Source organism: Anopheles stephensi, chromosome 2 (genome assembly GCF_013141755.1).
Source record: "Anopheles stephensi strain Indian chromosome 2, UCI_ANSTEP_V1.0, whole genome shotgun sequence".
Classification (NCBI taxonomy): Eukaryota; Metazoa; Arthropoda; class Insecta; order Diptera; family Culicidae; genus Anopheles; species Anopheles stephensi.
The window spans coordinates 45,678,291-45,694,531 of NC_050202.1; the positions used below are offsets into that span (position 1 = coordinate 45,678,291).

General features: G+C 44.7%; 1 protein-coding gene across 8 annotated transcripts in view; it reads right to left on the reverse strand.

Annotated features, from left to right (window-relative positions):
* LOC118506889 (neurexin-3) overlaps positions 1-16,241 on the reverse strand; it is a 100,182-nt gene that overhangs the window by 11,578 nt on the left and 72,363 nt on the right. For 6 of the 8 annotated variants that reach the window (XM_036044660.1, XM_036044659.1, XM_036044657.1 and 3 more), the window contains 7 exons: positions 13,612-13,719; positions 13,158-13,542; positions 12,147-12,523; positions 11,951-12,071; positions 1,106-1,253; positions 277-1,034; positions 31-209 (listed from right to left, as the gene is read on the reverse strand). In XM_036044660.1, the coding sequence (XP_035900553.1) occupies positions 31-209; positions 277-1,034; positions 1,106-1,253; positions 11,951-12,071; positions 12,147-12,523; positions 13,158-13,542; positions 13,612-13,719 (2,076 nt within the window). The remainder of the gene's footprint in view (positions 1-30; positions 210-276; positions 1,035-1,105; positions 1,254-11,950; positions 12,072-12,146; positions 12,524-13,157; positions 13,543-13,611; positions 13,720-16,241) is intronic. The other 2 variants (XM_036044658.1, XM_036044663.1) reach the window with 1 other exon arrangement.

Consider the following 16,241-nt stretch of genomic DNA (forward strand, 5'->3'; position numbering starts at 1 on the left):
TCAAGGTTCAAATTTTTTTGGCTAGCTTACGATCTCCATCTCGATATAGTCCTGCGTTGTAGAGCTCTCGATGCGTAGCAACACGGCATCCGATTTGGTCGTAACGAAGCCAAGCGCTATACTGTCCTCCTCTGTGTCGGGTTGCCGACCCGGTGGGAAGTTGTACTGTATGAGGCCTTTGTTGTTGCCGAACTCATAGGAAATCGATTCTGCAAGAAGAGTATTGAATCTATTATAATCCATTCCTTCAAAATTAATCTTACAGCAACGAATTACCATCGTAGCATGTAGGACCAGTGAATGAAGTCATGTCACACTCGCACGCATAGGCATTCCACTGCTGCACACACACTCCCCGATTAGCGCACGCATTCTGGCTACACTTGGTAGGTCCTTCGCATCCGGACACGACCAGCGAACTCGGCACCACAGCATCCTCCGTCAGGCTGGGCGACGTATCGGCAAGATCTACCGACGCAATGCACCCTTCAAACCCAGACCGAGACGCAATACTCGACGGCAGCCGTGTGTACATATCCTTAAACACACCACCAACGTACAGGATGCCTTCCAGCTCGAGATGCATATTATTACCACTGGCCGTGTAAATCTCGATCGATTCGTCCACCGCAAGCGTATGCGTTTTGGGCCCCGGTCGCCGGATACTGACCGAATGCCACCGATTATCGTTCATGTGTATGCGGGCCTTATCGCGCAACGTGATCGGTCCATCGCCCAGATCGAACACATAATGGATGTGTCCGTTAACCAGTTCGACCGCCACAAAATCGGTCCGCTTGCCACCGTTGTAGAAGAGCAGCCCGTTCGGTTCGAGTGTTTTGAAGCGGAAATCGATAAAGACGGACGAGTAGGCTTTCAGGATCGGCAAGCCAACGTACGAGTGTTTCGATCGGAACGTCGCCGGGAGATACGGAGAACCGGGCGGTGAGTTGACGAATCGTGCCGTTAGTTTGAAGGTTGTCGTCGGCAGCGAGGAAAGTTCCGGACCGAGCGACTTCACCAGATCGATGTACCTTTTAAAAGGATAAGAGAAAACCTCGTCGTGTTTAAAAAATCTGTGGCGAAGAAAACATACGAAACTAACCGATGTCCATTGTAGACGAATCCTTGCAGCTGACCGACAAAGTTCGGCATGGCGGCCGTCATTTGGATTTCTTCCTCCGCGTGGAACAAACCTCCCAGATGGATAGATTTCACCTCCAGCGTACTGTGCCGTCCGAGGATCGCTTCAGCTATATACATACACATCACGACAAATGTCAAAATACATACGGATGGTAAAGGGAAGAAAGAGAAGAAAAAAGATCGAAATGGAGATGCTCCAGTAAATAGGGTCCGGCTAGTAATCAGCTAACTGCTCCAGGGAGTAACGAACATAGCTAATTAATGGGTTTCCCTGGAACTACGTAACATATCCAAAAAGTGACCGGAAAGCTTTGAGGATTTGGGGCCAGAGGATAGGTAAGGTGGGGGCAGTAGGACATACTAGGTGGTAACATACATATATATAGAGAGAGATAGAGTTAAATGCATTCGAAAAATTAAAGTTAACCTAAACATCGTAATCGCGCGCAGGCAGGTGATGGTTCGGAATGCAAAAAAAAATGTTGGGATTCGGGTGAGTGAGACGCGCTAGGTTCAAGAACGTTGACCAGTTACTCGTGTGGCCCTAAGGGAAAGCGAACGGAGCGTTTCAGTTCCAGATTGCAACTATTCTAGGCGGTCTAATGGGGGAAGGTAAGAGTACCCGTGGTGAACGCTAACTTATGACGTTAAGAAATGATAAGAGAAATTGAAATCAATGCACATGCATATGATGCAGGGCGCGGCGTAACGTGCATGCATAACAGGGTGTTTTTTGGGAGGAGGGAAAACCTATCCAAAAATTACATTCAGTGATCACTGTGCAGCAGTGCGAAGGATAATACTGAGAGTACTATCTCAAGTTAATCACATTTTTCGTATGAGTTAACGCCATAATTTTAATTGTAAAACCCGTTTTTAATTTCTGTGTAGGGCTTTTTCAATATCCGATGTGTCCTTTATGTGGAAATGACCTTCAATTTCGTCAATTGATGTTTCAATGGTCAGTTTCTGTACACACTCCAGTGTTTCTGAAGCTAGATAACTAATTCAAAGTGCAAAATATCTGATTTTGTTGTACAAATTTCTTTAAAAATGTTAACGTTTCTAGTGTCACAATTTTTAAAACAAAATATAAATTTTATATTATAAATTTTAATTTTCAAAGCGCACAGGTTGTTTCTCAAGAGGTGTTAGCCTGGAATTTCTGGCTTCTTTGACAGAAATTTGTTATCACAGCTGGATGGACAGTCTTTGCTACGGGGAATGGACCGGCTGAGATTTGATATATGGTCCTACTATGTCAAGACAACGGGACCGTCCCACTTATAAATGAACAGTCGTTTCATATTCGTAGACCTGGCAAGCAAAGCAATCCTGTACATATTTGGGATTAAAAATGAATTTACTAATATCTTTCATTGGATTTGAGAAACACTGGAGTGTGTACAAACCCTGTTCTGTTTGACTAATTTGCTGGAATATCGCATGACGGAAATAAAATTCATATCCATGGCTACGAGCTATTCATTTGTTGTTGAAATAGTCCTTCACAAGCAGAATAATCGCTGACACTAAAAAAATTGTCGTACAACCCTGTAAAATCTATTTTCCACATATAAAAGGATTTAAGAAGTTAGGGATTACGAAAGTTAGGGATTTCGCAGAGGTTCATGCACACTACAGCTACATTCACAACGATAAGCGGCTAGCAATTACGTCCACTACTACCAAGCATGAATGAATTGGTGTCGACGGATCGAAAATACGTGAAGAAAGAACTTTCAGTAACGAGTGCACGATCAATCGGATAATGGGCTAGGTTACTGTAACGGTCAGCAGTTCCACCTGAACTGTATGCTGGTGTCCCGGGTTAAGATAAGTTATGGTCAAATTTGGTCTGGCTGGATGCCACAAACAATCGCGCCCGACATGTGAGGTTAGCGATGAAACACCGGTGCGGCAAGGTGGGTGCAGTAGTGAGGCATGGGTTGGGAGAATGATGAAGAGATGATGTTGGGTGCAGTCTAGTTCGATGCAATGCGCGCTCAGTAAGAGGGTCAGGTAAGGAGGATGTGAATGGAGGATGGGTGCCGTGAACACAGTGAGCGACAATACAGATGATACCATTCGATGCGGTGATTCCAAGGAGAAGCCAAAAATGGCGCCGGGATATTGGTGATCTACATAACAAAAAAAAAAAAAACGGGAATTGTGTACGTACACCGCGTACGTTCGTGAAGGAGCGGGCGCGACTAATCGCGTGTCCTGCAGCAGGGCTAGGTGCGCTTGGAAGAGACAGACAGAGGAGGAAGCACGAAGACACACACGTGGAACACGCAAAATGGAAAGGACAAAAATGTGTTTGCAGCTGGCTCTGGGTGTGGTGCTGGTGGTGTTGGTGGTGGTTGCAAGGCTAGTAGTCAAAACCAAAACCGATAGACACGTAAAAATCGCACATCGCAGCTGTTCGATACTATCACATGTATTGCTTCCTAACAAAACAGCGCTGTGTTTGTTGCATATGATTAAGGTAGTGTTGCAGCACGTGCGATGCACGGAATCGAACAAATAGACATAACATGATACCGGTTTTGCGGTTGCGGAAGAAAACCCTAAATAGATATTCTAACACTCACGCACACACAAACACGCAGACAGAGATAGAGAGATAGACAGACTGAGAGAGAGGGCAATCAAAACAAAAATGCAATCCGTGCGTAAAATTCATCTCTGTTGGAGGAGCGTCAGTTTACGTGCTTCGTTTTACACCAGATCAGGCAAAAGCTTGGTGCAGCTGAAAGGGTTGGAGTGGTGGGGGAGAGAGAGGGGGTGAAGATGACAAACACTAGTGTCAGTCGCTGTGTGGTCATCTGCGGTCTACGAGTGTGTGCGTGCGTGTGAATGTGGTGCACGCAGATTCAGTGCAGAGGCACCGTTTCTAGAACTAGACAAACGATAAACGATGGAACAAAAGTGGTTTAAAAGAACAAAAAAGAACTTAAAAAAGAACAGACGAGCTAATGGAATAAAACAAGGATAATGGATCACATTTTAAAAATGCACGGAAAAACAGCGATCAGGGAGCTTTCGTTTCAAGCCGATTACTATAATATTGGTTCAATGGTGATTGCCATTCTGTTTTATCGGTAAGGTGCGCTTTCAAGGCTGCAGTTGAAGGGGCTGGTGTTTGAAAGACTGTAGTTTTTTTCTGTTAAAGTTTTTCCTGTGGATGTGCTTAATTGGGTAGAGTTGTGCTTTTCATCCATGTTCTGTAGAATTGTTAGTCTGTTTTTTTTGTAGATGTGTCTATTAGCATCGAGTGAAATATGTATCTAAGCTTGTATGGAAGAGGAGTGTAGTGACTACTGCTATAAAATGCAATTTATGTAAACTTTGCTGTTGCAAATAACAGTGACATTAAAAACATGCATTGCAAGAATTCTCCATATTGATTTGAAGGGCTGGTTAGAGTGATATTCCTTTATAAGTCTCCCGGTTACGACAACTGCAAACGGTTTTCGATAGAACCAAATAGGCGTTTTCATGATTCTCACTATTAGCTAAGGGAAATTTTAGTAACACTTTACTTAGACTTTGGTAATACGTAGAAAATCTAGCCATGAACTGGTTACCTCTTTCACACTTAATAGGTGACTGAGTTAAGTCTGAGCTAAGTCTTTGTCATTACACGTAGATGGTATTACTAGAATTTAATCCATATGATTTGCAGTAAATTCTTTCCTTCAAAAGATATGCGTATAAATTTGACAGCTGTCAGACCATTGGAAGAAACGAATTTCTTCTGTTTGCTTTATATCACTGTCTTTGGATAGGAACAATAAAGAACAAATTTAATTGCGGCATGAAAGATGTTGTCCTGATGAGTCTCAAACTGGTACTAGCCTATTCCAAGAATTCAAGAGAATGCAACCGAGGCCTATTTCGCGATTAAGGACAAACTGTATAGCTTTCAAAGGTAGCTCTTTTGTGTAACGACAATTAATTTTACAACAAAATAGCTTCATAGAGCTTCATCACCTAAACAGTCCTCAATTAACATTTTGATCTGTAAAATGATTTAAAAAAAATTAGTTACAAAAAATATAGAAACCCTACATTTATTGTAAAACATTCACGGCTCGCAAACTGTAAAAAAAATGAATGATGAAAAATATTTGCAGGTCCCTCGATCCAGAAGCTCTAGAGTTTTATAGCTAACTTTTCAAAATTCTAATCTGTTGCAATCTGACGTTCATTATAGGAAAATTCTTTTGTAAAATTCAACTACAACTGTACCGTAATGGTAAACTGACCACACCATCCTAATGATGTTGGTGCATGACATCGTTGCAGCGATTAATGTTTCGAGACCGAGCGAAGGTTGCTCACAAAATTGTGCCCTCCTTCCTACTAAACCGATGCCTGAATGCTTTGCTTATGCAAGCACGCACACTAAAACTACAAGCCAAATGCAAGAACATTGAAAAAAAAAGAAAAAAAACTGAAAAACACTGAATGAACCACCTTGGGTTGGTGCCTTATTATGCCGCCTGAAGGTTACTACTACGCCTGAAGGTTGTCTGTTCCGTGCCAATAATTGGTCATTTATAACGTAAAAGACGTTTGGCGTTATACGTTGGTGGAGTTTCTGCTAACGAAATGACCAACGAAGGGCAGCTTACAGAGTGAGTTAGAAATACCGTTTGCAGTACTACACCACACTAACAGCAAATATCCCGCAGAAAAAAAATGATTTCGATTTTCGATTTTATTTTCCTACATGCAAACTTTACCCAGCTGCTGTGTTTGAGGCTTATTTAACTACAAAACATTGTTTGTATTAATAAGTGTTCTAGTACTTGACGCAATAGAAATTAAAACATTCACGAAGCAAATGCAAGTGCACTCTTAGTGTGCTGTACCGTTGTAAAAGCAATTAAAAAGTTACAAATATGCTACACAAACATCGTGACAATGGTTGCTCATATAAACTGTTAAGCTGTGCTGTTAACTACTTTTAATTAAGGGCAGTACGCGATACTTGAGTGTATGGGCAGAATAATTGAAATGCATTGCTTTCGAAGGAAATGGAAAGGTTGAAAAACAAACTTTCTACCTAACAATGCTGAACGCGCCCTGGTTGTGTATGGTGTTTTTTTATTAAATATAAAAGTGTGTGCATTACATTACCAGTATTAAAGTAAGAAGGAAATTTGGTATAAAGCAAACAGAGTGCTCTCACACAAACGCTATAACTCTAAGTGGTGTGTGATTTTTTTTCTCTCTAGATCTGGGTTATTGTGCGTGTGCTTATCTTGTGGTGGTGGTAGTGGTAGTGGTGGTGGTGGTGGTGGTGGTGATGGACTGTGATAAATCGTGAAACTGTGGCAAATCTTTGCGTAACAAGTGTTAAAAAGGTAAATGCAATATAGATATATAGGAAGGATATGTTTTTTTAGAGCTAATCACAATAATAAGTGAATCACAGTACTTTGATTAGTAGCCAAAGAGGTAGACAACAGATCGGGAAACGATAAAACTAACATAAATTAACAGAAAAAGAAACAATACAATAACAAACAAACAAACTAGTAGTTTGGAAAATAAAAGGTAAAAAGTTTGGTGCACATAAAATAGCGCCCTGACGTTCGATTAAATTTTGAACGCGTTCGTTTCGTTCGCGTCGTTTGTAGTTTTTTGATTCTTTTTTTTTCGAAAATGCCACTCGCCGTGTTGTTGGACGGACGTTTTCCGTTCGTCCCGGCATGGGTTTGTTTGTTCTTGTGCTTTTTAGCTTTGGGGCCAGCGCAAAACCCGGCTGACAAACTGTCAGCAATGATGCAATCCAATTCGTTACAGCAATCAGATTGCTCGCTCGCTCGCTCGCTCGCTGCCAAGTGTTGCCTCTCCAAACCAATACACAATTGTCAGTGTTGCGTTGCGTTTGTTTTGGAAATGTATCACACAAGCGTCACGCGTTGATGGGCGAACTTGTGGACTAACAGGTGTAGTATGAGTAGTAATTTACAATTAGAGCAGACCGAGGTAGGATAAGGCGCAAGTACTTGACGAATGAATGCATGTTACGGAGTTACGTGTTCGTTTGGGGGTTTAATGGAAGAGAATGGTCAAAGAGGAATGCAGAATAACACAGAGATGAAATGGATGGATAGAACAAGGTGAGAAAAAAGAAAACAAATGAAACACTGTGTACAGTAGATAAAATATAGCGTACGACGTCACTGGTTTTGATTGCCATTGGTCGTTGTCAATCGATAAACAGTTTTTTTTAAAATCCACGTCATAAGGTAGATTGTCTAGCTTGACCCTGAGGTTTTTACTGTTGCCACACCGGGTGCTACAAATGCAAATGGTCAGCACTGATGATCGCAATTGAAAACTCAAGCTGAATGCCGCTCTCGTACTTTAATATGTTTTATCGCATTTTTTCGCTTTGGTTAACTGTACACTGTTACGACCCAGGTACGAAGCGTATAATCCAGCAAAAGGGAAGTAACAAAAAGCGCTCAACGGTGGTTTTGCAACCGTACGGTTGAAATTGAAAATATGCTCGAGTGTGCGTATAATCACATGTCATTACCTTGTCATGTGGGAACGGTAGATTATTTATTGCATCATGTGTTTACCAGGGGAGTGGAGGGAAAAAAACTCGAGTTCAGGTTTTTGAAGCGCACAACACCAATTCCAATGGCAATGAATCAATTTTCAGCTTAATGATGAACGATCGTTCGCAGCATTATACAAGGCAGAGCATTGTATGGCGAACACCACCCAATGGTAGGGCTGTATGATGCGTTGTGTATGGCTGTCCGATAGTTATTGCCTCGGATATTCGGTGCAACTCCGCATGGATCGCTATCGATAAATCAAGCAGCCTCTTTCCTTGCTTGCTTGGGCAACACCGTTGGTGTCATGTATTTGTATGTACTTGTGTGTGTATGTGTGTTAATTGCACAACAAATGTACCGGCATAATGGGCAATTATTTCAGGTTTTGTAGAGCGGATGAGTGAAACAATCGAAAAAATTCGTAATTGTATTTTGTCCCTCTAGCACTGTGCGATATGGGATATGGGCTGCAGTGCATCATAATTGCTGCAGATTATTCAATTCAATGACGCAATGAAAGTTTGTGCGACATAAACCACTCGCCAGGAGATTTTCATTGCGTGGATGATTTCCTTGGGAAGTAAAAGACCATGCGTCTCCATGGATATGAGATTTTGTAGAACGAATGGTTCATTTCGAATTTGTTTTATTATTTAATTTCCACAGAAAAAAATACCAACTTAAGTTTCACGTACCTGTGTGAATAATAATTTTATTACTATGCGCTCATTCACACGAATCGAACACACCGGGTGACGGTAATGCTTCAATCCAAACGCAACCGTAGAGTTCCCAGAGTGGTATTGCAGTATGCATCATCGTAGTGCATCTGCGCACATGCGAACGAGTGAACGATGTGGAAGCGTGGGACCAATTCGACAAAACCACAACCAAGCGTGTTACACGATTATCGGTACGCCGGTGTAATAGGCGGAAACAAGTTGGCCGCGCTGTTAAGCATTACAAAGCATTCGGGCAGCACACGAATGCTCCCGTGGGTGGGCGAAATGGTAATGTGTCAGGCGTAGGTGCACCACCTACACGAGCACAAACACACTATCTGCAATTGCAATCGAAGATAATAGATCACGATAAGCGAATGCTATGCACTCAAATCTCGTGTCACGTGCACATACGCCTTCCGGTTGTAGGCAGACTGTTCGGGAAGTGATTTAGTTGGAACATGGTTTTTCAACCAAATGTCATTCGGTTTGTCACCTGGAACATTAGCGCTGGGGGTGTGTGCTTGAAGAACAACAGGAATGCTTCATATCGTTTGCAGTCGGCTACGCGAACCGTACCGAGCGAGCATTAAATCTGGCCCCGTAAACCGTAAGCCCGTGCCGGGCAAATGGGCTACATTTAATTGAATCTGTCGAGGTACGATTGGCGATGGATACAAACCACTGAACCATGTTTTAATTAGTGACAATTGCTGCCATCGATGAGCATTAAACTGGCTGGTCTGCTACCATCATTCGAGCTAATTGATGTACTCCGATTTTCTCAACCGGGCCGGGCGAGAACGCCGAAGCCGCAAACTCATATCCATAAAGCTAAGATGTTATTTCTCGCTGTCGCTTTGCCAATGCCCGACCTATCGCTGAGCTATTATTATTAGTATCAAAGTCAATGGACTCGTTATGTTATTGGCGACCATCGAGCAATAGATTGAAATAGTTTTGAAGAAAAGTTAGCAACATTCGGCAACAAAATGGCATTCTTAATGTCGTGTAAAATTTGCCTCACTAGCATCCCCTTATAAATCGGTGGCATCGTAATGCTAATTGCGAATGCTTGTTCCCACCAGGAGGAAACTATTTTTATCACTTCAATAAAATCAACCGAAAGCTTACCGAGCCGTCATCCCACAACAGGTCAAACGATTTAATTAATTTTAACGTTACCAAGAGAATCTGTGCGTGCGTGAGTCTGTGTGTTTGTGTGCGCTGCCAATATCACCACACGGTGCAAACTTTCTCTCCTCAGCCGAAAGTCGGACGGGAAGCGGCACTAACCAGCCCAAAAGGATTGTGGCCGGAGAGCAAACACGCCACGGTGCGTATTACGTAAGTTATGTGCTATGCCAGGTATTTTCCGACAGGGCTGCAATATTGTTGTAGTCGCAAGGAGAGCGTGAATTCGGTTCGGTTTTAGTCGACGGGTGTTTGTTTCGCTTGGGCAATGAGAAAGGAATCTCAGGTAGTCTTGTCTATCGTTTCACGGTGTCTTACCGTCAGCGGGCTTTTGGTTTTTTTTTTTCGGGAAACACATTCTAAAATTGTGCGTTGAGCAGTTCACGCCAACACAGATAAAACAGACCGGATGTTGATGTTTTGATTAAGAAAATTCTCAAGCTTCATCGCATTTGGGGTGAAAGGGGCGAAATCGATCGGTCGTTTTATCCGTTAACCAGAGCGAACCTTAAAGTTACCGTCTGTTGTTGATGGTTTAGGTAGACGTGGACGCCCCAAAAGACATCACATAGCATCATCTAAAGCAAGCCACATAATCCGTACACCAAGCAGGATACGCTGGATTTGGTGGTACGAACGGCTTTGCCATACATATTGTGTAGGATTAATCCCTCGTTTTTTTTGGGGTCGAGTTCGCCTGTGTAACGTTTTGCCTGAAGGTCTCGTGGGGCCTAGGAGTGATGTCTACCCTTAAGCACATTTTAATGATGCCTACCATTCAGAAAAGGGGAAACCCAGAGAGGCACGAGAGTGGATCGTTTAGGGGGGTGATTTTACAGTGTTGCTTCCACCGACGAAGGTCATGCAAATGGCTAGCGGCATTGGTTGATGGTGCCCGATTTTTAAAGTTACAGCCGGGGACACAGACAAAAAAAATCTTTACTCCTCAACGCCGTTTTGTGTTGCTGCTGCTTTGAGGGCGGAAAAATAAAACCATCAAAAAGCAATTTTCTCGCTAATTTCGCTTTATAAGATTATGTTTGATTATTTTCGGATTTTTTGTCCTGCTTTCCCTGGCTAGCGTTTGGGAAAGAGACGCATTGCTCTTGGACACGCCGTTGAAAGCGTCTGTTATGCTTTTAATTGGTCTGATCGGAGTATTGTTGTGGAATCTTATTAGTACTTCTTCTTCCTTGGCACTAGCAACCTAGAAAGGTCTTGGCCTGCCATTGCTGGCTTTCTGAGACTTGATTTTACCCTCAGCTAGATAGCCAGTCCGGCGCACGGGGTGGCAGTTTTAATAGGTTTTGAACCCCGATCCAGCTGTTGTAAGACTGGGGCCGTTATCGCTTCGGCCACCGGATCGCCCCAGTTGCTTCTGCTTGGAACAATTTTTCAACGGCTTGATAAATATTTGTTAGTAATTTGTACAGCATCCCATTTGCCATGAGCTCCTACTTATCATATAATTTATGCGTAATTCAGCCTTCAACAATAAGGAGAAACATTTTAGCAGTCTAGCATAGAGTAAAGATGATTGAATGAGCATGAGAAACTAAAATTGGATGTGATAAAAATAGGACCAACTGAATACAACGGAATATTTTCCATGGAATTTCATGACAGACGGAAGTGAATGCAATAATAGATCAATAGCGCAAACGAGAGGGTTGATAAGATGTAAGAGGAAAGTCGTTGATGGTGTTGGAACGATCTGTCGGAACTTCCTGGTAGTCCGATTGAATTCTCCGTCACGAAGCTACTCTAGCACCTCGGGGATGGTAGAGAGTAAGTAGAGTCGAATTTTGTTTGCTGTTTGGTTGATTGGTTGGACCACCAACGAGCAGTTTTTAGTCATGCAAATAAAGATTTCGCTTTGCGGCAAGGCTCGAAGGTGCCTCGGAGGTGATGATGAAGGTAAAGAGGATGACTGGGAACGAGAACCCGGACCTTGGACCTTGGAGATTGGTTGGGGGAGATGGTTTGGATGGCGTCGGAATCAGTCGTCGGAATTGCGTAAATTGGTAACAATTTTAGATACGTCCTACCGGCTGGGCAGGATGCAGTTCATGGTCGTTGCTTCTCTCGTTAAATGGTTCGCTTAGTTTGGTTTTTGGTTTTTTGCTTTTGTTTCCTTTCGCTTTTGCGTTTTCGTTCGTTTGGATCGGATCGGATCGTTCGAATATCAAAACATTGAACTTTGCAAACAGTTTTCGATTCGTCTCAATTCAAGAAAGAGAAACGACACGTCACGACACGTAATAAGGGCAAAAAAGTAATGGTGCTGTTGATACATACATAACATACCCCTGACGGGCTGTGTCCCGTCAACTTGCAGCCGCAGATTGGACGCACGGCGAGAAAATCTCACCGTGTGCCAGTTGTTATCGTTTAGGACGGTCAGACCGGCGAGCAAGTTCTGTGGATTAGAGCGGAAGAGCAAGAAATCAACCCGGTTAGCGGTAGTGGAGGAAGGTTAAAAATCGTGGGGCACCTTTTCGCGATCTCCAAGCCGGACGTTGGCACGCACTCGACCAGCTACCAGACCGATCTCGAGCCGATCGGATGAGCTAGATTCGGCGCTGGTAAGCAGCAGCAGTCCGGCTGGCCGAGATGTTTTGAAGCGTATGACCAGCTCTTCCGTCTGTGTTCGGCTGCCCTGCGTTCCGCCGATCCATACGGCCATGTGCTGCGATCCGTTGAATGCAAGGGTGGCTGACTCGCGGCCACAGGTCGGTCCAGTGAACAGGGTAGCCGAACAGTCGCAAAGTGGGCGGTTCCAACCCTCGGTACATTGACCACCGTTCTGGCAGGGTGAGACCTGACCGCCACACTGGTTGGCTATCACGTGACACGACGGTTTGATGGCACCTGATAGGGGAGAAATAGATAGGGGTTAGGCATAGTTAGTTGTATTAGGGTTGCATAAAGAGCTCGAGAATTTCTGTTCTCCTATTCTCATTACTCTGGGTCTCTTGGAGATCTTTCATTTCTAAAAACTTTGCCCTGTCTGTGAGGCTATGCCCTCACTACGAAACTTTGCCATCACTGTGAAGCTCTGCCCTTGCAAACTTACATTTCTATCAATATGTGTCAGATTTGTCCTCACAAACTAGCGATCCCTTTATTATGAAGCTCTACGCTCACAATGTAGCTCTGCCTTCGTTGTAATGCCTTATCCACACAAAGTAGCTCTACCCTCACTATGAAGCTCTGCCCTAATAAAGTTACTGAGTCGTTACAATGTAGCACCCCATAATGAAGCTTCTCCCTCGCAAAATAGCTCTGTCTCACTATAAATAGTGCTTCTGTCGTGACTATGAGGCTTTGTCCTCACTATGAAGCTCTCGAAGTAGTTATGAGCTCAATACGAGCTTGTTACACTCAGTGATCGTGAAGTTACTGCGAGGTTTCCTTTAAAAGATTTAGTTGGCCCAACACTTCTTGTACGGAATTGATATTATTATAGCTATTTCACACACAAACACCACACGCAATAACTCACCTGAATCCTGTTGCCGCGCGATGTGTGCAATATCCACCGGCTTCCCAGACAACGTAAGATCCCGCAAACATCCGACGAATCCCTGCCGTAGTGTAGCAGTCCAAATGGCCGGCGGAATGTAAATCTCCGCGTACGGTGGCCCAATTCCACCGATGTACATAGGACTGTCCAGCTGCATCTGGGACGCTTCTCCCGGCGTCCGGAACTCGTTCCACTGCCCATCCACGCCGACCTTTCCATCGCGCCCATTCCGACGCAGTGACAGCTCGTGCCAAACCCCGTCATCCACCCGGCGTCTCGATGCACGTACCTTGACCGCTCCCGAACCAAGATCCATGTGGATGTAGATGTGTCCATTCAGCAGCTCGACCGCGAAGAAGTTACTCTGTTAAGACGGGACGGAAAGACACGATAAATACACACCCGGCCAGTGAGACACGCTCCCCTAACCTACCTTCGGTGCGCGGGTCATTGTGTTGAGGATTATTAATCCATTTGGCTCGTTTGTGCGAAATTTAAATGACAGTATGCCCTGCTTCGAAGCATCCCACGGTGGTAGTAGCTGCGTGAAAGGACAGAATCGAGGACAGATAAGGTGAGATACAAATTAGATTTGTACACACAGCTCCCAGCCGTCGGTTGACGGTGCGATCAGTTCCCCAGGATTAGTGTGCTAAATAACAACCTGTGCAATAACGTAAGGTGATACGATACGCAGGCCGCACAATAAGACGACCAAACCGCAAAGATCACAACGGTGGGACAGGAGCCGGCCGTCAGGCAATCGCCGGGAATATCGCACGGAGTAATTAAATTTAAATATAATGAAGTGTATCTCCTCGCCGCGACACACCGATCCGACGGTGCGGCGAAAGCAGGATACTCCGTGGGGAGAAAGCGAAGCGAGGTACGCGTGCTGAGTACCGTAATTAATAACAACTGTCCCGCATTCCGCACGTCACAGTTTCGTCTTTCCTCAAACCAAAACGGATGGACGAAACTGTGACGTGCTCCAGAGTCGCTCGTAAGCTTCCCTCAGGCATTTCGGGAGCAGATTAAATGAACCCATCCATTCGTCCCACGCCGCGTCCGCGGTCATACGCTTTTCCCGCAGAATGGCAGTGATCCGAAGCCGCAACGGGAGGTGGGTCGGACAAACGAAAAGTTTTTACCCGATTGTTTTGGGCTATCGTAGCGAACTCAAAAAACCGCCGCAGGACATTGTTTCTGTTTTGGCGGGATGTGACGAGGGGCAAGAAAGCAACCGATTGTAACCGATTTAATGGTTATTAGGAAGATGAAATGAACGAACGGGTGGTGGGTGAACCAAACAAAAAAAAAATGAATCAAAAGCAACATAACGACCACAATATCTGTTCATCGACGTGCGCGCCGTAGTTCTAAGGAACAGTGGATCTAGTCTACGTTGTAGAGAGAGAGCGCGTGTTAGAGTATTGTGGTCGAGCTGTGAACCACAAAAGCCGGCCTAGTAAAGTTGAGCGTATTTGAAATTCAAATTCCCTGGGGAAAACTTTCTCTCTCACTCTCTGCCTCTGCGCCCCTCCACCTTCCGCGGGCCTTCCCTTCTCTGAACGCCGGCCAAATCCTTTGGGGTTGTTTGATTGTTGGTATGGGCTGTTGGGTGTACCTTTTCGAGGGCATTGTTAAAAGTCCACCTTTGGAACCCGTAGTCCGATCCGTGGTCGGCGGCACTACGGTGGGTAGCGGTGACGGTCCGTGTTTTTTCACGACCGGTTAATTATTCATTTTTAATAAAAGTTACTCAGCGGACCACCCGAAAACCTGCTCGCGCGCAAGATGGGAAAGTGGTAAAGCTTTTCGACCACGCTACAGGTCCGGCAGACCTGAAGGTAAATACGGTCCGAAAGGTTATTGAAATAGATGTTTGCTTAAAAACACACACTCACACACAAACCCCGAAACGGTTCATAATATAAATAACTTTCTCCCTGTCCGTTACAAAGTAAGTTCATTTACACTTCTTTACATAGTTTGCACATTAGTGGTTTACATGGCGCGTTATGCACCGGGCGACGACTGCATCGAAACGCAGGACGTGTATTGCGAGCCCCGCACCAGACCGGAAATCAGCCGCAGTGAAGTAAAAATGGTGTCATCCGGTGAAAGCTGCAAAATCCCTTCACAGTCACAGGGCCTCGGTCGGCACAGTACTGCTGCCGAGATTACTTCCGTCCGTGGTCGAGACCGCGCATGGTCGGGGATGAAAGTTCCCCGGTACCGGTTCCGGTTGCGGTTGTCGCATGGTCTGCGCACGGAACCTACGCATACAGCAACACATACACTCGCACAGAGGCTACTCGAGTGCCGCCTCAGAAGAAGCAGAATGTGGAGGAGAGAAGGATAATTTATTTATTTATTAAAATGTACAACCAGCAATTAGCATGAATTATGGGCCAGCTCCCATTTTTCGTAGCCGTAGTCTTGGTCGTGTTTGTGTCACTGGTTCGTCTTGTGCGTCGCATAGGCCTCTGCCGGCTGGTTCTTTCACAAGAATCCGATGGGTCTCGGATCTCGGGGCTTGTGTGGGGTGCGTGTTGCTATGACAGGGAAGACAACGTTTCGAAAGCACGGAAGATCTGATTCCGGGTGTTGTTACGCTTGACATAATACATGGTGCGGCCATCAAAAGCCGTGGTGAAGTTGTCCACGCGGAAGCCAACACACAGTCCGGATAATGGTGGAATGTCTGTGAAGTGCTTGCTTCACTGGACATACATTTCTGTGCGAACCAAACGAAGGAAGGTTACGCGCGATGTAATCAAAAACCTTCGGAAGGATCCTGCCGCAACTCAATTGCACGATACTCCAATCAGAAAGCTATGAACTCATCGTTCTAAACCGCCGAAAACTTGGTCGCTGTCCATGCTCTGCTTTTTTGCGCTTCGGGTCCTACCGTTGCCCAATAAACTGTGACTCGTGCGTTCATTACGAATGGAGCCGGAAATTAGTTTGCTGCAAACTTTACCATACCCAAGCGCACCCATCACGCTTCGATCATTCGGGGACATTCTCGGGCTTTCATCTCTGAAGAAACATGACGGA